This window comes from Meleagris gallopavo, chromosome 6 (genome assembly GCF_000146605.3).
Source record: "Meleagris gallopavo isolate NT-WF06-2002-E0010 breed Aviagen turkey brand Nicholas breeding stock chromosome 6, Turkey_5.1, whole genome shotgun sequence".
Lineage (NCBI taxonomy): Eukaryota > Metazoa > Chordata > Aves > Galliformes > Phasianidae > Meleagris > Meleagris gallopavo.
In genome coordinates this window covers 8,987,519-9,008,159 of record NC_015016.2, presented here as the reverse complement: position 1 = coordinate 9,008,159, position 20,641 = coordinate 8,987,519, and the positions used below count along the sequence as shown (strand labels likewise).

The following is a 20,641-nucleotide window of genomic DNA, read 5'->3' as shown; positions in this document are numbered from 1 at the left end:
TTGATGATGCCTCTCTGTCTACACTGCAACCTAAAAAAGGCTTTAACAAAATCAGTAATAACAGTATTTTTGTACTACAGAAACAATTCTTCTCTTTATCCATCTAGACTAAAGTATCTGAAGGGAGAGGAGCATTTACCAGAGCTGCTGGTCTCTAACAACTCAGGATGTTACAGTTAGGAGGGTGATTGTAATCTAGGCAACAGCAGATGGAAATGGAATGTTTTACATCTGAAATAAATGAGAAATAAGTGCAAATGTACTCATTGATATATAATAATCTGAAAGATGTTTGTGAATTTATGCCATAAGATGGTGTAGTTATCATGAAAGGTAATACTTCTTATATTTACAGTAGAATGGATTTAACCATGCAAATATTGTAAAAAATAGTTTCTTTCTGAGGGCATTCTACAGCATTTCAGAAACTACAGCTCTCTTCCATGCTGTTCTGATTATTTATCAAAGTATGGGAAGACAAAAAGATAAGGGCAATGAAAGCATGTAAATGATTAACAGCACACCTCATGGATGAGCAGATTCACAGATTCTGTATCATCTATATTGTATTACATGTTCAATGAAAAATAGTAACAATTCTAATAGGTGAGCAGATAATTTGTACAATAATATCATCGTAGTTACTATCTAGAAAATAACACTGTAAGTTAAAAAAAGAAAAAGAATAATATAAACGTCAAGAAAGCATCTGACACTCAGGGAATTACTTGTTTGCTTCTTCACAAGCATTTATAATGTTGTCACATACAGGTTAAAACAGAATATTTGTGAAGTCCAAATGGTGATATTCTCCTGAGAGGCATCGGTAATTGAGATCTCTTACACAGGTTACCAACAAGAATAAAGACCAGTTTATGAAGCGGTAGCACAAAAGCAAATCTTTATTTGCTGTTGCTCAGCAACCATGTGTAGAAGGCCTATTTTTCATTTTTGCCTTAACTTGACTTGACAGGAAAATGATAATAAATATAAGATTATTATCAAAGGGTATAGATATTTTGAGCAGATGAACAGACATGTCAAAAAGAGGCATGTAATTTGGTACTCATGAAAGGAAGAACATTAGAGAAACTGAAAATAGGGCTGCAGCTTCATTACCAGCTCGCAGCTCAAGCACAATCTTTGAAAAACCCAACACAACCCTATTCTGCATCTGTGCTTTTAGATGTGGCTCTTCAAAATGAATCATTGTTACCCAGCCTGTTGTTATCTGTATCAACTTTTAGTTTCAAGACCATGAAAAAATCATTTGTGGTTGCTATGCAACACAAATTGTAAGCTAGAATATGTTGTCATTCATTTGCTAAATGGATAGGTGCCCGACTAAATAAACTGTAACCAGGTGACTAATGCAGCACCTAATTAAAGCCTAATCAAGGTATTAATGAAATATTCAGTCCACACAAGAGATGTGATAAACAAATCCATCAGTTTGTATCTAAAATGTCAAAGATTCTTAATATATGCAAAAAATTAGATATTAGCACAACGCATAAATGTCAGTTTTCATACTTTTTTATTTACTTTTGCTCCTCAACAAGTATGATAATTGCTCATACAACTTATTTTAAGCAAATTGCTTCACAGGCCTCTTACACTTAGCTGAATAAATGCAAGAAGAACTTAAGAAACGAAGTCAGGACCATAGAATCTGCAACAAGCCTAATGTCTGATCCTTTTCTGCAGAGCAGCAACATTTTCCCTTCTTTTGGTATTCTTATTCTGGAAGCCAACACCTGCTGGCTGTCCCCTGCTGGTGGGGATTAGGCCTGGTCAGAAATCTGCCTCTCATGGGACCCTTCTCTGGATGCAGGGTGGTTGATGTTAGCATTTGCTGGGCGGACTTTTCCACACTTCAAAGATGATGAGTCTTTGCCTTTGTGCAAAATGCTGTGAGAGGAGATATGTGCTTCTTTGGGTTCAGGCAGAGCTGAAGAGTGGCACTGAACAGTCTATGTGCAGATAACTCATTATTTTTGTTGGTCAAGAAGATGAGTTTTTTGGCTGCTAACACCTTCTGTCATACTGTCCCTTCCTTGGGTAAATCTGATTCCCTGATTGTATCCATATTGTAATTAATGTCACCTATTCCCCAATGGGTGTTTAATCTCTATCTGACAAATACTTGTTTTAAATCCAAGTTACTTCAAAAGTTGTACATGTACTTGGCTGTTGATTCAGGAAATAAAACCATATTTTATCTTTGTTTTCAGGAATATTAGTCATCTGTTACATCTTAAACCTATACGAAATAGCATTAATTATATGGGATAAGCATATAATACTTCTTTATTTTTTAGTTTTAAAACAAAAAACAAAATAAAACAAAATAAAGACATATAAATAGTTTGCTCAAAAGCTTGAAAATGTAATGGGATGTCAGTAAATTGTCTGCATGACATGAAATGTTACAATCTGTAAGCATGAACTCAAGCTGTGAGAGGCAGGGATATTATAGGTGTTTGCAGATGTAAAAGCTACATTTTAAAAGTGATTTTTTGCACATAACATTGGATGGAATCTGGATCAGATCATGTTTTTAAAAAATCACAATCCAGAAAAATCCTGCCAGATGTAAGAATTTATGTGGAAACTGTCAGTTTTTTTGTTTATTTGCACACTGAAACAGTGTCTTCTCTCGGTTTAACAGTGACAGGGTGAGAGGTAATGGCCTTAAGTTGTGCAAGGGGAAGGTCAGGTTGGATTTTGGAAAAACTTCTCTAGAAGAGCATTGGGCAGTGGCACGGCCTGCCCAGGGAGGCGGTGCAGTCACCATCCCTGCAGGTGCTCCAGAGCGGTGGAGATGTGACACTGACAGACGTGGTCAGTGGGCGTGGTGGCCACAGCCACGCAAGCTCCATCTAGACACACGCAAAAAGATGAAAACGCCTTTTATTTACCTATCTAGCTTTTTATTACTTATCTACGGCACCTTTGCTGGGGGAGCAGCGCGCTCCCGACCGCACGGCCGCCTCTACGTACAGCTCCGTTAAGCGCAGTGACGCGCGACAGGGTAGGCTCCAAGATCTCGCGAGACGAGAGCTCGGCGCCGCTCGCGCCCAACGGCCGCCGCGGGACGATTCGAACACGGCGGCGGAGCGCGCGGCGCGGGACTGCGGTCGGAATCGGCGCGGCCTCAGGGAGAGGGAGGGCTTCTGTGTGGGTAGGCGGGCGTGTTTGGGAACGCGACCCCTGGGTCTATGAAGATTTCCTTCTGTGGAAGCGTTAGGTAAGCAGCCTGTGTGCCTCCTCGCGTCGGGCACGGCCAGGAGCTGCGGCTCCTGTGGAGCGGAGGCTGAGGGACGCGGAGTCCCGCCCAGAGGAAGGGGGAATGGCAGATGGGTGACGTGCAGTAATGAAGCACTTAGCGCCAAAATGTGGCTTGATTCCCCCTCATCCTCGCTTGACAGGAGGAAAAGGGATCAATGTTTTGCTGCTTTTTGTGTGAGGAAATGCTTCTGTCTGGAATGGTGGCTGGATCAATAGGGTGCTTGTGCTGGTAATGCTTTTCCTGTTTAAGGTGAACTTGTCAGCTGCAGTGTTCTTCTAAGCTTTCAAGCCTTGTTTAATTGAAAAAAAAAAACAAACAAACCACATTTGAGCAGTGTGGCCTAGTGCAGCTGTGAGTCTATGTGTTGAGTTGGGTAACTGATGCACTGGGGAGGGCATCTTTTATGTGGAGGAGGCTGAGGGGAACCTTACTGCTCTCTACAGCTGCCTGAAAGGAGGTTGTGCTGAGCTGGGGTCAGCATCTGCTCCCAGGTAACAGCGATAGGTTGAGAGGTAATGGCCATAAGTTGTACCAGGGGTGGGTCATGTTGGATGTTTGGAAAAACTTCTCTAAAAGAGCTGTTGGGCAGTGGCACAGGCTGCCCAGGTGCAATCGCCATCCCTGCAGGTTTTTACAGAACTGTGGACATGTGGCACTGAGGGATGTGGTCAGTGGTATGGTGAGGGTGGATTGATGGTTGGACTGGATGATCTTAGTGGTCTTTCCAACCTTAAGTATTTTGTGATTGTATTATAACTGCGTGGATAAAGAATGTTCACAGTTATTCACTTCAACCATGAAATGGTAACGCTTTGAGACACAGTGCTTTTTTCTAACATTCTGACCTCTAGCATGCCCCATCCCTGGAGGTGTTCAGCACCAGGTTGGATGGGGCCTTGGGCAGCCTGGTCTAGTATTAGATATGGAGGTTGGTGGCCCTGCCTGCATCAGGGGGTTTGGAGCTTGATGATCCTTGGGGTCCCTTCCAACCCAAGCCATTCTATGATTTATATGCATGTAAAACATGCTTTTATTGTTTATTTTTTGTTTATGTAGCAAGGAGGAACAAGACCACAATGAAACGTGAAGCATTTTTACAAGCTGTGTCTAAACAGTCAGTTGAGGACTTCTTGCGTTTTACTCAAATATCTGTAAGTAGTCCATGATATGTGTGTATGAATAATAAAGTCTAAAGCCCACTATTGGTGCATGGGATACATGGCATAGAAGTTGCTTAAGTTGTTTATCTGGCACCTGTAAGTTAATCGTAGCTGATAAAGGTATGGGATCTGAAATGACTCGATGCTACAGACAGGCTGATTTTTCTAACATTTGATTGTTGCATACACATTTTTCCTTTTTAAAATAATGATTAAATACTGTAGCAATAGCAAAGAAAAGAAATACTCATTTGCTGCTGATGTTGATTATTTTATTTTATTTTTAAACTGTGTTAGCACATTGCTGTGTAGTGAACATGAGCAGAAGTATGCTTCAGCAGCATTTGTTTGTTCATTTGATAGATTTGGTTGCTTCTTCTGTCCTTGAGTAATCGTACTTGATAATTCTGTCACTTGAGTGTTATGGAGATGTGATAGAGTGCAGTCTGTAAATACAGTGTGGTGAAGAGCAGGAGAAAAAGATCAAGTGAAATCTCACTCAAATATGATACTGCATAATTATTTACATTGTGGTCTTTGCCTCTAAACTTCCATCAAGATGTACTGTTCCTCCTATTCTTCCCCTTCTCCTGCTTTAATTTTCTTTTTCCATTCTCTCCTTGCTTTGTTTCATTCAGTTCTAAAACTCTGGGGTTTTGCTGCTCTCTCTGTGATTTGCCCTGGGCTTTTCACTTTTCTTTGTTTTTAAAAGATAACATTTCTATATTATTGTGTTATTTATCATTGTCGTTATCAGGCACTGTTAAATTTTTCCACTAAATCCTGTTCTAATTCAAGAAAACACTTCTTAGAGAGAAGAATATGAATCACAGATATGACTATCATTCAGTGGCATCCTTCTCCCTCATAGGTTTTGGAATAATTCTATCATATCATCCCAGAGAAAGATTAGAAAGCTCTAGTCTTATTACGAGTCTGTTCTTTTGTTCAAAACACTACAATCTTAATATCCTGTCTTCTGGGTTTGTTTGAAGTAGAGAGCTGCAGAACTCCCTGTGCAGCCTTTGCTTTATTGTATTTGTTTCCAGCTGTAGAATAGAATAGAAATACTGCCATAAATATGTAACAGGATCTTTCTTTTCCTAGCCTTAGGGAATCTCTTAATACTTACTGTGTCTTCTTTCAGTATTTTACCCTTCAACTTTTTTTTCCAAGTCTTTAAGTATTTAAATGATTCAACTATCGCAACACCAGTAGATTGCACTACCTTTCCTCTCAGAACTGTAGTTTCAATTAAACGTGACAGTTTAGGAATGATTGTTTATACACAAGATTACAACTGAAAATGCATTTGAAGATGTTGCTAGAAGTTATACATATGATAAAGGAGGCTCTGTCTGAAGAGTCCTGTAGCTCAGCAGAAATGCCCTTCCCCCCCCAGACTGGGTACACAAGGCTAAAGAAGAGTGATGAGGCGACCAATGCCATCATCTGCCATCATCAGTTTGTATTTAACGCAGTAAAGCTATGATCAGAGAATTTAATTCCATGCTTCTTAGATGAAGATGTGGAATTGTCTCCATTAGGAAAGTAGCATCTGGAACACAAGAAACAGTTTGATGTTGTAGGGACATCATTTATGCTTAGTAATGTTGTTATTGAGATCTAAAGTATTTTAAAAACCACCCTTGTTTAACAGTAAAGGGTGTCAGGAGGAATTTCTCATGCTATTTTTAAAGAAATAAAACTTGTAGAAAGTATTTTATCTGTAACTGTAAAGGCATGGAAAGTAATCATTTATGTCAAGAAAAGTATTAATTTGGGGGGGGGGAAGTCTCAACACTGATGTGGAGTTGTGTGTTATTTTCTGATTGCAGAAAGATACATTTGATCCTTTCAACCTGAATGAATTACTTCAAGAATTGTCAAGAAAACAAAAAGAAGTACTATGGGAGAGACTGAGACACCTATTGAAAGAGACCTTGATGGAGAAACCTGTGGAAACATGGCAAAGGGTAGAAGATGCTGATAATAATGATGGCATGGAAGTTGAGAGTGCTCCAGAAATGGTAAAAATAAATAAATAAATAAAAATGAAAAAAAAGTAAAGTAAAATAAATAATAGTTAATATTCACCTGGAAATAAAATGGAATATTTTCATGACAACTCTAAGTATGCAAGATTAGATCCACTGATAACTTAATTCTGAAAGATGGGACTTAGTTTTGTCACAACTTGTGAGGTTTTTTTTATGTCTTATTTCGGTAAATACTGATCTCAGATGTATCTTCAGTACCTGACATATACTGTGAGAAATTGACTACCTCTTTTAATGTATCAGTTTACTGAATGAAGATTTGAAAATCTAGATTTCAGCCCCTCCTCAAATTCATGTTTAGCTTACACAGTATTTTCCTAACTCAGACCCTCATATTCTGCTTCTGTGCTGCAGTCCATGAACTCTCCAGAATAGTGGAGGAAAGGTTTATTTAATTTTTTGGGGGAAAATAGTCCAGTGTACAAATCATTAGAGAGACCTGGAGGCTTGTAGGAAGTCTGTCATACGTGCAGATGCCAGTAAACTCATGAACCTGCTTCTAAAGTCATCAAATCTAATCAGTGAGCAGACTATTTCTTTTCCAGAATATCTTGCTAAACAGGATCTTTCTAGCACCAGAATGTGTGTCTGTCTGATTGCTTTTGTTCAGATGAATTTTTTTTATGGAGGATTGGATACATACATACAGTCAGCAAGTTATCTTCCAGCTGGAGCTGAAGGCTTTTTGGAAAAAAACTTTTTGAAAAGGATGTACTTTAAAAACTGCATTTTCCTCGTGCAGCTTGATTGATTTGGGGTTCTGGTATATTCTGTTCAAAATAGCTGCCTAATAGCCGTTTGCCTTTGCTCTCTGCACGGCTCGTGTTGGAAGCAACCTCTGAGATCACGTAGTTCCAACCTCCTGTCATTGGCTGGCTGCCACCCGCCAGCTCAGACTGCCCAGGGCCTCCTCCAACCTGACCCTGAGTGCCCTGAGGGATGGGGCATCCACCTGTTCCAATGCCTTACTACCCTCTGAGCAATAAAATTAGTTCTAACATCTAAACTAAGTCTCCCATCTTGTTTAAAACTGTTCCTCCTTGTCCATCACTATTTGCCCATGTAAAAAGTCAGTCTCCTCAATATAAGCTCGCTTAAAGTACTGGAAGGCTGCAATGAAGTCTTCCTGGAGCCTTCTCCCTGGGCTAACTAACCTCGTCATGATTGTCTTCTGAGAGTAAAATAAATTGCAGAATTATTTCCTTAACATTGCTTTCTTTCAGAAACAAACTGTAGCTGTGATCCAAGGAGTGACAGCTGTAGTTACTGCTTCCATACCCGTAGTGGATGAAACTGTGAACTACAAAGCTCTTCTAGAATGTGCCTTTATATTAAATGGTGCGTACTTGTCTGTTTTACCTTACATCACAGAATGGCCAGGGTTGGAAGGGACCTCAAGGATCATGAAGCTCCAATCCCCCTGCCACATGCAGGGCCTCCACATTTAATACTAGACCAGGCTGCCCAGGGCCCCATCCAACCTGGTGTTGAACACCTCCAGAGATGGGGCATCCACAGCCTCTCTGGGCAGCCTGTTCCAGCACTTCACCACTCTCATAGTGAAGAACTTCCCCCCTGACATCCAGCCTAAATCTTCCCTCCCTCATCTTAAAACCATTTCCCCTTGTCCTGCAGTTATCTACCCTTTCAAACATTTGAAACACATTACACTGGTTTTTAGCAGATGGCAATACTAAGTTTAATGTTTGACCTGAGGGATCTATGGAGAAAAAAAAAACACAAGGACAAAAGTTGGTACTGATGTAAGTTCTTTTAGAGAGAAAGTTAAGGGAGTACTCACTTGAACATCAGTTACACGGTCTAAAGTATGGAACTTCAGTAATATTCTTTCCCCACACCTGTTCACCCAAGGACAGATGACTTGCCATAAAAAATACTATAAGCCACAGAAGTAAAAACTGGAGATTCTATTGCTACTGATAGAAAAACTTGGCCAAAATCTTAGAATTAGTAAAGCTGCCTAAACATCCACAGTGAAAATAAGTTATTAAGACATATAAATATGGCAAGAGCTGACAGATATTGTGAGATACATTTAGTGTTGTAAGTGACCGGTGTTTTACATGAATAACAACATGGCAATAAATGCTTACTTTATTCCTGTTGTAGGTATTGTTCCTGCATTACCTGAATCTGAAAATATTCTACGGAGTGCCATCCAGCGTGTATGTGAAATGTGGTGGGAGAAAGGACTGGAAGGAAAGGAGCAGCTCGGGAAAACAGTATTTATTTTACTGCTGAGAAAAAGTCTGAGTAAAGCTGCTACGGTATGCTGAAGCTATATTGAATTTTAAATTACTAGTGAATATTGTAAGGAGGAAACTCTCTCCCAAGTATACTTTCTTGTGTTAATTTTTTTTCTCTGTCTTAGTGCTTCACCATTAATGAGCCCTACTATACGTCTTGGTTACAAATTGTGTTTTTGGTGTTGCTGCTATAAAGAGCGTATCAAAATGCTGCCTTCTCTGGAATGAACTTTAAAGACTTTTGGCAGTAGTTTCACCAGAGAACAGTTTGTTTTACATTCCTTATTTTCTCCTCTGCTCGTTTGTAAAGCCCACTGGCAAAGGTTTAAGTTGCTGTTAGCTCTATTAGTTAATTCAGGCTTTAAGAGCTACTCTCAGCAACTCATAGAGGATTCTTAAATGGGAAACTTCATTTTCTGTTACTCTGTATCTAGAAATAATTTCTTTTGCTTAATTATCTATTGTCAACTGAATTTTTTTTTGTTTGTTTACAAGTGAAAGCTACTTAGAGCAATGTGACAGTCTTTTCATTAGCCCTATAATTGTTTCCCTTGTGTGTTCTATCCTTCTGTTTTTCCCTGTTAACTGCTTTCATTGTTTAAATTTTGAGAAGCAGAGAAGTGGAATAATACCATTTTAGTCTGTCTTGTGTAAAATGCAAGCTTTCTGTACAGTTCTTCAGTTGTTGGAAGTCTGTATCTCCACAGTTAAAAATATTTTTGCAATCTTTTCCCAATGAGAGGAGTGAAAATTGATTAACGTTCACAATTTTGCAATCTGGAAACCTTCCATTTGTAACAAAGTGCTTCAATTTCATTGTCGAAAATCCATTAAATGATTCTTCACATTAAAAGATCACTGTCATGTGGGCTTTTTTTCTGTCAGGGCGTAGACATCGTTTGTCTGTGGAAACTACATCAGACCTTACTTTGTTTTGATTATGATTCAGAGGACAGTAATGAAATCAAAGACCTGTTACTTCAGTGTTTTATGAGCGTAAAGCACATCAAAAAAGAAGAGGTAAGCAAGCTTTTGTCCTGCCCTGCTTTTCTGTGAGTGAGCTCTGGTTATTTTTAATGGTTACACATTAAGCCTTTTGACTGATAAATTCTAACATATTGTCAGGGATGCTGAAGCCATTCACTTTCCTTTCATTTTTTTCCTCTTCTCAGCATGAGTGCTCATACAGCAGTGTCCTGGGTTCATTCTAGGAGGTAGCTGATCTGTTTCCTAGAAAGATCGTGCGGCTGCTTTGAGTGGTTCATCATATATGAAGATGAAGAGAAGGGAAGGGTCAGAAACTGTGTTAACTTGATTTTAGATCAAACTAGACTGATACAGAATTACACATTTATGGTGCAATACAAGATCCCTGTGGTTCACTTTTTCTGCCTTCCCAGACTGTGCTATTCAACACAGTAATATTTCTCACAGGTTTATTTTAAGATTGTGTTACCGGAGTGTTCCTCTGAATTTCTCTCTGTGATTTATGAAAATGTTCTTGTTCTAGTGGGGTTTCCAATCACCTGGAGAGCCCTTAGAAGGTCTGCTTTCTCATCTTTACTTGCTAACTTTATGTGTATATATACATCTGCCAAATCACAATGTATTCATTATGTCTGCACCAATATGATGGAGAGCAAGTTCACTTGTTAGCAGGATGCTGAGGATATTGATAGTGAGAATTGTTTTAGCGAGATCCATTGGTCACAGGAAGGAGATTAAACTGAAGGGATTTGCTATGTTCTCATGATCAAGGTCAAGCTACTGAAACTGAAGGAAAAAGGAATTGTTGAACTAAACTGAATACAGATTTCTGTTGGATGCCTTCCTCACTTCACAGGATAGAAAGCTACCTTGTGCCTTTTCTTCATCTGTCTTTTCTGCTAAGTGTGGTCTCATCTTTGCCTTGTTGAGGTAGGAGCTTAGGTTGTGATTCCCTTGACCTTTAAGTTTTTCAAAGATCTTGATGGGTGAGTGCACTTCTGGTATCAGACTACCAAAGGTGAAGATAAGTGACTTTTTTTACAATTTTATTTTATTATCCAGTGTTTTTCTTTTTTGTAGATAGTAGCATCTGCCATTGACAACTGGTTCTTATTTACTGCATCTCCTTATGAGTTTTTCTAATTTGTTTTTGCTAGAAAAGTACAAAGGAACTTTGCAACAGGCTGACTCACCACTATGCATCATCAGACTCTTTAGAGTCTCAAGAAGCTGGATACATTCACTGTATGACAACACAGACCTAGGCTACTTATGCAGTTACTGTATGAGATTCTAATTCCAAGGGCAGATCTTTCTCAGCCCAGAAGAGTTTATTTCCTCTCTCCACAGCCTTTCACTCTTTCCTCTTGCAAAAGTCGCTCACTAGACTTGCCAGGACCACTTCTAACTTGCTAAAGGAAAAAAAGGTTTTCTTCTGCTTTCATGAATTAAAATAACTCCAGGACTCTTGCACTATAACACACCATGAGACAGTATGAGGGGAATTGTCCGTGCTAGTCAGATCGTTTATCTTCCTCTGCATCCCAGCTGTTTTCTGTGGCTTTGTTCAAAAACGTATCTAAAGCTGGAGAATTGTCATGTCATTTTATCTGCACCTTCACCATCTTCACAGCATCATGCCAGAATGGAAGTATCTTTGTCAGAGCTCTGATAACCCCTGGTGTGAAAGCCTGGATTTGTGCAGTTCCTTATCTTTATGGAATATTACCTAAAGTCATTTTAGAACAGATTGGACATTGGAAAAATAGGCAAACATGTAAATCACATGGCATTTGTTTCATGTTTTCTCTTTGGTGTAGCAACTGCAACACTTGAATTATGTTTAAAAATTAGGAATCTGTATTTACTGTTGAAGTAGCTCTTAAGTTGGGTGTTCCTCTGGGTTCTGTCTTCCCTTTTGTACTGTTTTGTTTACTCTTTTGTTTTTCCTCCTGTGGAGCAATGGAAGGTGATAACAGTGCCTTCTAGTAGGATAGGAGCATGCTTATAAAGATATTTGTTAATATTTAGTTTAGAAAGCAATATATAAGAAGATGGCTTACCCTTTCCAAAGTCTGTTGACATCTTGAGAAGGGCACCATCTCTGAATAGCAGTGCTGCTCCCTTGGCTGCTAACCTTTAAGAGAGGGTGAGGAAGGGTGGGCCCAGGGTCACTCACATGCATTGCTTGTGCCTGAGCCCCATGGCTTAGCCGCCCCTTCTTACCTGGTGCTCAGTCACTGGTTCAGGCCATGACCTTGCAGTTTCCATACACCTGTCTTTTTCCTCTGCCAACAGGGAAGAAGAATTTTGAGCTTTTTCTTCAGCTGGAATGTCAACTTCATTAAAATGATACATGGAACTGTTAAGAACCAATTACAGTTTTTTCCAAGGTAAGCATAACAGTTGCACTTCTTAATGATCATTAGAGGCTTGGCTAAGGCTTTGTTTGTCTCAAGCTGAAATATCTATTATGTTGATAAAATATCTCAGCATCCAGAGAACATCAAATCTGTCGAGTCTAAGTATTGTTTCAACAACTTTATTTAATTGTATGTATAGTTATGTGTAAAGCAACAAGTAGAGATGTAATGAAGAGCTTTTTTAGAACTATCTAAAGCAAATGATTTTCACTTAAACCATGTTGTGTTACTTGCGGAGTTCATGTTGGAGAACTGCAAGTCTTTTTCTGCTTCTGTGAAGTCTTATTTTTCTTGTGGACAACCTCTGATTTAATATGGTAAGATTCTACAGAGACATTTTAATAACAACTTGTTATTTGTAAATAAAATAACTTGTAGGGTCATAGCTTGAGAACTTGATTGATGGATGAAGAATGTCAATTTATGTTTTTCCTTTGACTATTCAGGGAAGTGTTATATAGATTATTCTTCATATTAAAATCAGAGGCTTTCCAGTGCTTCCAGTTACAAGAGTGTATATATATTTGTAAACAATTTAAGACATTTGTTAGAGAGAAATTATAAAATATCTGTGTTACTCTTTTGAATTTCCAACTGGTAAGAGAGATTTTCTGTGTTAAGATATTTGCTTCCTCTAAAAATAGCATTGGTACATAGAATTAAGACTGATCACAGTACTTAACAAAACCTTCATGAGATTATATATTATATTATATTATTACATAGGATGTAAGATTGATACATAGGATGCTTGATTGATAGTGTTTCCCATGTGTTAATCCAGATCCTTGATGGAATACATTTCAGAAATTTACTTCAGAGCATGGAAGAAGGTGTCAGGAGAAGCTTTAGAGGTATTACTGTGCTTGAAATTTTATTTGGATAGCTCTGAATTTTAAGATGGGGGGAGATTATATGAATATTCATCCTAGGAAGGATTCCTAAGCAAACTTTAAGGAATCCTTTCCCTAAGGAAAGGACCTCTCCAACAGTGCCAAGGAGTAATTACAAGCTAAGCTACTAACATTTAGCTACTTTGGTTGCTATTAAGCTCTTCTAATTCTGCTGCTGAAATGATTCTTTCCACAACTATACATGTACACAATGTTTTTTGTAAGTACAGTAATTCCCTAAATTGCTGAAACATTTATTCAGTATGTGCAGGTCTATGTATTTGATAGCTTATTTACCAAGGTTTTGTGGAGTTCTATGGAGGATGGTCAAAAGCATAATTACAGATCACAGCAAAGTCCCAGCCAAATTTCAGATGGAGGCTCAGAATATTATAGTGAATAGAGTTCTCCGGTTCTCTTCAGTGTTTTCATTTTAGAGCCTGAAACAGCCTTCCCAAGGCAGTGGTCACAACTCCAAGGTGTTGAAGTTGAAGAAGTGCTTGGACAACACTCTTAGACATGTGGTTTAATTTGTAGGTAATCTTGTGTGGATTTAGGAGTTGGACTTGAGAGCCTTCTCTAACCTATGTAACTCTAGCTCCTTCAGCCTGTCTTCATAGCAGAGGTGCTCCAGCCCTCCTCTAGACCAACTAAGAGCTCCGTATCTTTCTTACACTCATGGCCCCACAGCTGAACGCAGTGCTGCATGTGGAGTCTTGCAAGGGCTGAGCAGGGCAAGGAATTGCCTCCCTCAGCCTGCTGGCCACGCTTCTTTTCATGCAGCCCAGGATATGATTTGTTTTCTGAGCTGCAAGCTTGTGCTGCTCGCTGATGCTTGGTTTTTCATCAACCAACACCCCCAAGTCCATCTCTGCTCTGCAGCTCCCAGTCCACTCATCCCCCCAGCCTGTACTGACATTTAGGATTGCCCCAACCCGGTTGCATAACCTTGCACTTTGCCTTCTTGAACTTCATGAGATTTGTGTGGGCACACCTCTGAAGCTCTAAGAGTTCCTCTGGATGTCATCTCTTCCTTCTATGGTATCGTCTGCACCACACAGCTTGGTGTCATCTGCAAGCTTGCTGAGGGTGCAGTCAGTTCCACCACCTGTAGATTCACGTGGAGATACTTTGGAATTCAAAACTTGACTCTCAGAAGTCAAGGTCTCATATCAGTATGCTGATATCTTGAAAATCAGTTTACGTTGATAGAAGCATAGCATGGAAAACATTTAGCTAAGCAGAAGCTGAGTATGAAAGAATATTTATTATTTCAGTTTTTATTTTAGATTAAAATGTTGCTGGATGGCCATCTGTACTTATTTTTTCTTGTGTGTTAACAGTAGTATGCATGTGTGTTTTTACTGTAGATACTTGAACACAGTTGTATTCAGGATTTCATGCACCATGGAATTCATCTTCCCAGAAGTTCTTCTGTTTATTCTAAAGTTAGAGAGGTAAGTTTGTGTCATGATGTGAACCGGTGGTATCAAACTGAACTGGTTTAGTATAAAGTGGGAATTTTCCATTTCCTGCTAAAATGCTGTGCTGAGTCTGGCTGGGATAGAATTAGTTTTTTTCATAGCAGCCCATGTTGTGTTGGGTTTTGGTTTTGTAGACTAAAACAGTAAATACAGAGCAGTGTTTCAGATTTTGCTGAGCAGATTCGCATGATGTTAAGGCTATCTTTGCCCCTACTCTGCCTTCATAGCAAGTAGACTGGGATGAGCAACAAATTGGGAATGGACACAGCTGACCCAAATTGATCAGAGGGATATTGCTTCCACTGTAATGCCACCCTCAGTAACAAAAACTGTGGGAAGAGCGATTTTTGAGGAGGTAACCATTGCTCAGAGGCTGGCTGAGCATTGGTCTGCTTGTGGGAAGTGGTGGGTGATTACCTCTGAATAGCTGGTTTTTTTATTCCTCTTTTCGTCAGTTATAAAACTGTTCTTATCTAGACCCACAAGTTTTCTTGCTTTTACTCTCCCAGATTTTTCTGTCGTTCCACCAAAGAGGAGTGGGTGAGCAGTTGTGTGATGCTTTGCTTGTGACTGAGTTTACTTATTTAAAAAATAAAATACACTCTGATATTCTGAAAGGCAAATTATTAGAATGAATTTTACGAGGAATTTTCATATAGTTTGGCATCACATTTCTCTTGTCTGTAAAAATCCCCTTATTTTCCTGCTCTTGAAAAGAGTGCCAGAAATAGCCTTTGCTGTCTGTTATCTATGCTTTTCTTTACTCAGGGACTTGACCTTTTCATAGTTGATTACAGTGAAAAAAAATCATAAACTCCTTAAAGCAAATGTAGTAGGTGGGTCTGAAATGAGGTTTGTCTGTCTTTGGTATATATAAAACTTACACTGATAGATATCTTTTGTGCTATAGAGGGAGATGCTGTGTATTGATTTTGTGTATGTATGTAGGGACAATCCTTGATTTGGGTACAGATTCTAGTGGCCTATCTATGGCTTTTGTTCCTGAGCAGAACATTTGAAATTGAACAAGAAGCTTTTTAAGAGAAGACACTCACGTCTGATGTGGCCTTTTTACTTCTCTTGCTTTCTCTCAAATACGTAGAAGCCAGAGGTATCCAGTGTGCAATACACAGCTTAATGTATCACTGTGTTGGTCCCATCCATCAGATTTGGTTATCCCCTGGATCCACATATTTCAGCTAAATGGTCATTTTAAGGCAGAATCGCTTGTCTTAACATTCATGTACTGAAAATAGTTTTTCATTTTTTAACATACTTTTCATATTTTTCCATGAACATAAGTTCAAATTTATACCAATACCTATGTTAAGAATGTATGCCATCAGATACAAAGGTTTTACAAGGTTCAAGCTTAGAATTTTGATGGAGTAGGGTTTGGACAGACATTAATTTCATTTCATTAAGAAACAGGGAAGCTTATGATCTTAAAAGAGGACCGTAATGTAAATAAATCCCTTTTGAATTGAGAAGGTGTGGAAGGATCTTGGAATAAATTTGCTAATGATGACTGTTTCTTTTTTAGTATACAAGAATTTAACTTAAAACGATACAGATTGCAGGAGTTCCTGTAACAAACAGAAGAGTAACTAAAAAACAGTTATTCAGTTGAGCAGTGTTTGGGCTACTTTATGGAAAGAACAGTAGATTTAAAAACAAAAAACAACACGTACAACCTGCTTTATGAATACTTCTGATGTCCCCAACACCCCATCTTTCTTGAACGTGCACAGATGTGTACAAAACATGTTTTTTGTTGTTTGATTTGCCAGATGCTGAGTTATTTTCACAAACAAAGTAAAGTTCGTCAAGGAGTTGAAGAAATGCTCTATCGGTTGTATAAACCCATCCTTTGGAGAGCACTAAAGGTAATTTTGCCTTTTCAGAATGTAGCGCTGGCTTTCTCCAGCCAGTGAGTTATGGGTCCCCCCCACGTATTCTGTTTATAATAATATAAGCATCTAATTTTACTTAACTACATTCATAATTTTCACATCACTTACGGTTCCATCACTAGAACAATGCTTTTTTATTGCTTCTATTTGGTTTATTTCTTGTTCATTATTTTTCTATTGTTTTTTACTTTTATAACTTCTCCATGTGGAGTTAAACACTTTCAGCTGAGAAGTGAGCATGTGTATCAAGTAGGTCATCTTGCTTTAATTCAGCAACGTAATCCAACTGTTGTGAAGGTAAACTTCAGAAAGGTACAGGGAGGATTGTAAAAAGCTGAATGCAGCAGTTATATGAATCATGTAATGATTCAAAACAAGGAGAGATTCTCCATTCCAGATGATTCAATAGCATATTTGTGATAGGTGAAAGGAAATATGTGACTGAAAATTAAAATTAGGCAGTTTATTTTTGGATAGGCTGCTATCTTACTTTCATGTAGTTCATTTTCTTTTTTATATGGTACTGCTGAAGTATTTGCCATTTTTGAGGGGACTATTGCTGTGTCTTGGAATCACCAATACTTTAAGATACAGAACATAAAAGGGAAGTTTACAATCACTTCTACTGATTTGGATTCCTCTCCCAAGCTTGAAATCTTAGTTTCATTTTAGATAACCAGTTTGCTATTTCAACCAGTGTATGAAAACCGAATTTAATATAGTGAGGAACAAATCTTGTTCCTGGTTGTATAAAAGAAAGGTAGCTCATAAAAAGACCCTTTTGCCCTGCTCCATGCAAAAAGGAAAACTACTTCAGCTGTAAGAATACAAGTATTCTAGAACTGGTCATGTTGAAGCTACTTGATTTTCTCTCTAAAATGGTTGTTTAGAATACATGGCTCTTTTGCTCTTTTTCTTCTTAAATTGATACTTTTGCAGATGTTAGATAGCCCAAGCTTCCTTTGTGGCTTTTACTTACATGTGTTTTATAAACCTGTGTGCTACATGAAGTTTTTATAATGTTATGCAATTTCATATCTTAATTATGAAAAGTATTGTGCGCAAGTGAGCCAGAACAGTTGTGCCATGATTGTATAACCAAAAAGTAGATCTATATAACTTAAGGTCTATCAGTCTGTCTTAGAACAGTTTTAACAGTTCCTCAAATTATTACAGACATGAAGGTAAAGAAACATGAACTTTTTTTTTTTTTTTTTTTTTGAATCAAATAACTGAAGATCCTCTTGGTGACAGTGGGGTAAAGTAAAGCAGTCCTAAGCTCTAAAGAATGTGTAGATGGGCTTTACTTACTCTCGTGGTATCAAATGTAGAATTTTTCTTAATTATGCTGGATTGAAGAATGTGGTGGTGGTAGTGTTGTTTTGTTTTTCCTACCTGAAGATGAGATGCCCATCCCTCATCTCCTATGAGGATCAAGTCAGAAGGGAAAGACAAAATGAATTACACATTAAGTAATTGTAGTTCATTTCTTTGGTGATTTTCTGTTTTTATTTACCATTAGTTTCTTTCATTCTAAATATTACAAGATTATACAGTTTCTTCTTTTCCCTGCCTTTGATCTGAGCATCTCATGGCAAAAGAAGAAAATTGGATGAATGTAAGCAGAAGGTCCCTGCACTGTGTCTTAATCTTGCTGTTAAGTAAGCCTATATTATTTGTTTCACATTAGATTCTTAGTATGTTTTTTATACATTTTCTTAATTGGAACCAAAATCTGAACAAAATGATTCCTTCCCTCTTCCTTCAAAGAGAAGTGAGCACAAATATCAAGGACTGATATCTTTAACAGATAAAATATTTTCAGCTGGTTATATTTCAGGTTTCTTCTGATGAACCTTGAATCTCATCTTTTCTTCATTTCATTGACTGCTCTGTATTTTCTATCCTTTATGAGCCTTCAGGGGCCAATCATTTTTCATTGATTGCCTAAATATACACTTTATTCATTTTTCCTTACATTTAGAGCTCCACAGCCAGCAAAATATATTGAGTAGCACCTGAAAATGGTTACGAATGATAAAATGTCAGAGTTACGAGGTTTATCTCAGGCTTCTGATTAGCTGGTAGAAGCTCAGAACATGAACCTATTACATGCATAGATGCAGAATTGAATATGTTCATGTTGGATGTTACGCTCTAGGCTTCATGGTACTTAGTTTCAAAATACTGTTTTCTTGAGGAAATAAGCTTCAGCTTTTCAACTGATTTGCCTGCCTGTATAAACATAATGATAAAAGCTTTGCTTGAGTTCAAGGTTCTTGTATTCTGTAGAGGAGATTCATGCCCAAGTTTATGTGTCAGGTAGCCAAGAGAAATCCCAACTGTTTTCAACTTATTTAGCATTGCAGAAAGAAGGGCTCAGACTATGACTCTTTAGGATCATTAGTATTTTGAGTTTATTGTTCTGTTAGCTCAGGTGTTACAGAGGGGCAGAAATGCAAGGTGAAAAAAAATCATGTTACTATAACTTCTTCCATATATTTAACAACTTCTTTCCCATTTACTTAATTACAAATAGTAAAAGTCTTTGGAGAGCAGTGTTTCATAGGATATGCCTGTAAGTCTGTACTTACTGAAATAATAATTTTTCCTTCATTGTAACAGGCAAGAAACTCAGAAGTTCGATCAAATGCAGCATTTTTGTTTATTGATGCTTTTCCTATTCGTGATCCTAGTTTTAACACTGAAGAAATGGATGCTGAAATTCAGAAACAGTTTGAAGAACTTTTTGTAAGTTTTGATATAACTAATATGCTGAGAGCTAACTAAAAATAAGCTGATGGTATAATGACCAAATATAGTGACAGCACCAGTGGGTCTCTTCTGCTGGTGTGGGTATTGACAAACATGGCATGCAGCCTCCTGTTCATCACTGGCAAAAATTCACAGCTAATGGTGGCTACTATACTGAAAATATTGTTTTGTTGCTGAGAATTGGCTCTATCAAGCAGAGTTACTGTGATCATTGTATCTGTTGTAGTTTCCATGGAAATAAATAAGAGGCATTACTTTTGGAGAGCCCTATGTATATGCAGCCCAAGACAATTCCTCTTCACTCAATGCAGCCCAGTCCAGGCAAGCCAGAAGGTTGGACGCCCATGGGCTGCATGGATGGGTAATGATCTTATCCTTATTTGGGAATGGTGAAGAGAGCTTTACATTTAATTAGTAAGCATTCACCTCAAGTTTAGTACTGTATTCCTAAATAGTTCTAAAGTGAAGTACAATTGTAAGAATCTGGAAAAAAATTAATTAGTCTAGATAGATGAGATTGGATGTATATTCTTTACTAAAATGTTTTGGAAATCATCAGCATTGTCTTTATAAACACAAGCATCAGGTAACTGAATGTCAAGTTTTTATATTAACATATATGAATAGTATCCAGTGCTAACTCATGTACATAGAAGTCTGAGTATTCTTAATTAAGTCACAGGTGCAAAACTTAATGTAAGTTATCTTAAAAACAATTCAAAACTATTTCAGAGGTCATATTAAGAAAAGTAATCGGACAGTATTGTCTTAACCTTGTTCCTGATTTAAATTTTCTTGTTCACTTCATAATAAAATGCCTTGAGAGAGCATCAAGTACTGTTGTTCTCTCATAGCATAACCATTTGCATTATGATTATGGAATTCTATTTGTGGACTACAGGTTATTGTCAAACAGCAATGGATCAGCAATAATCATTCTACTCACATTGTTCTTCTCTTCTAGAGCCTCTTGGAAGATCCTCATCCAGTTGTCCGCTCCACAGGGATACTTGGAGTTAGTCAGATAACATCCAAATACTGGGAGATGATTCCTCCAACAGTTATTGCTGATCTTTTAAAAAAGCTAATTGAAGAGCTGGCGTGTGATGTAACATCTGCTGATGTTCGTTGCTCTGTTTTTAAAGTAAGTCTTTCTTCTGAATGTAAAATTGTGATTGTCATTTCTACATTTTTACATGAAGCTTTGGTTTCCAGGCCACTTATAGTCAAGGACAGTAATTGTTCTGCAGAATGACTTATTCAGTGAAGTTCCTACATGCAAATTCCACACACCTTTTAGAAAATTCATACAGCTGGAAAGAAAAAATGTCTTCCAGAGTAGTGACTGTTAGGCTTTTTTGAATCCCATTCACTTTGCATTTCTAGT

At 38.0% G+C, this 20,641-nt stretch overlaps 1 protein-coding gene across 1 annotated transcript in view; it reads left to right on the top strand.

Moving 5' to 3' along the window:
- The first annotated feature begins 3,079 nt into the window (after window positions 1-3,079).
- The window catches only part of NCAPG2 (non-SMC condensin II complex subunit G2), a 33,530-nt gene continuing 15,968 nt past the window's right edge, over window positions 3,080-20,641 (top strand). Inside the window, exons 1-12 of the mRNA XM_010712397.2 lie at window positions 3,080-3,250; window positions 4,349-4,443; window positions 6,291-6,482; window positions 7,736-7,850; window positions 8,643-8,800; window positions 9,665-9,799; window positions 12,065-12,159; window positions 12,974-13,043; window positions 14,453-14,539; window positions 16,357-16,452; window positions 19,105-19,230; window positions 20,219-20,398. Coding sequence (XP_010710699.1) covers window positions 4,369-4,443; window positions 6,291-6,482; window positions 7,736-7,850; window positions 8,643-8,800; window positions 9,665-9,799; window positions 12,065-12,159; window positions 12,974-13,043; window positions 14,453-14,539; window positions 16,357-16,452; window positions 19,105-19,230; window positions 20,219-20,398 — 1,329 coding nt within the window. The 5' untranslated portion in view covers window positions 3,080-3,250; window positions 4,349-4,368. The remainder of the gene's footprint in view (window positions 3,251-4,348; window positions 4,444-6,290; window positions 6,483-7,735; window positions 7,851-8,642; window positions 8,801-9,664; window positions 9,800-12,064; window positions 12,160-12,973; window positions 13,044-14,452; window positions 14,540-16,356; window positions 16,453-19,104; window positions 19,231-20,218; window positions 20,399-20,641) is intronic.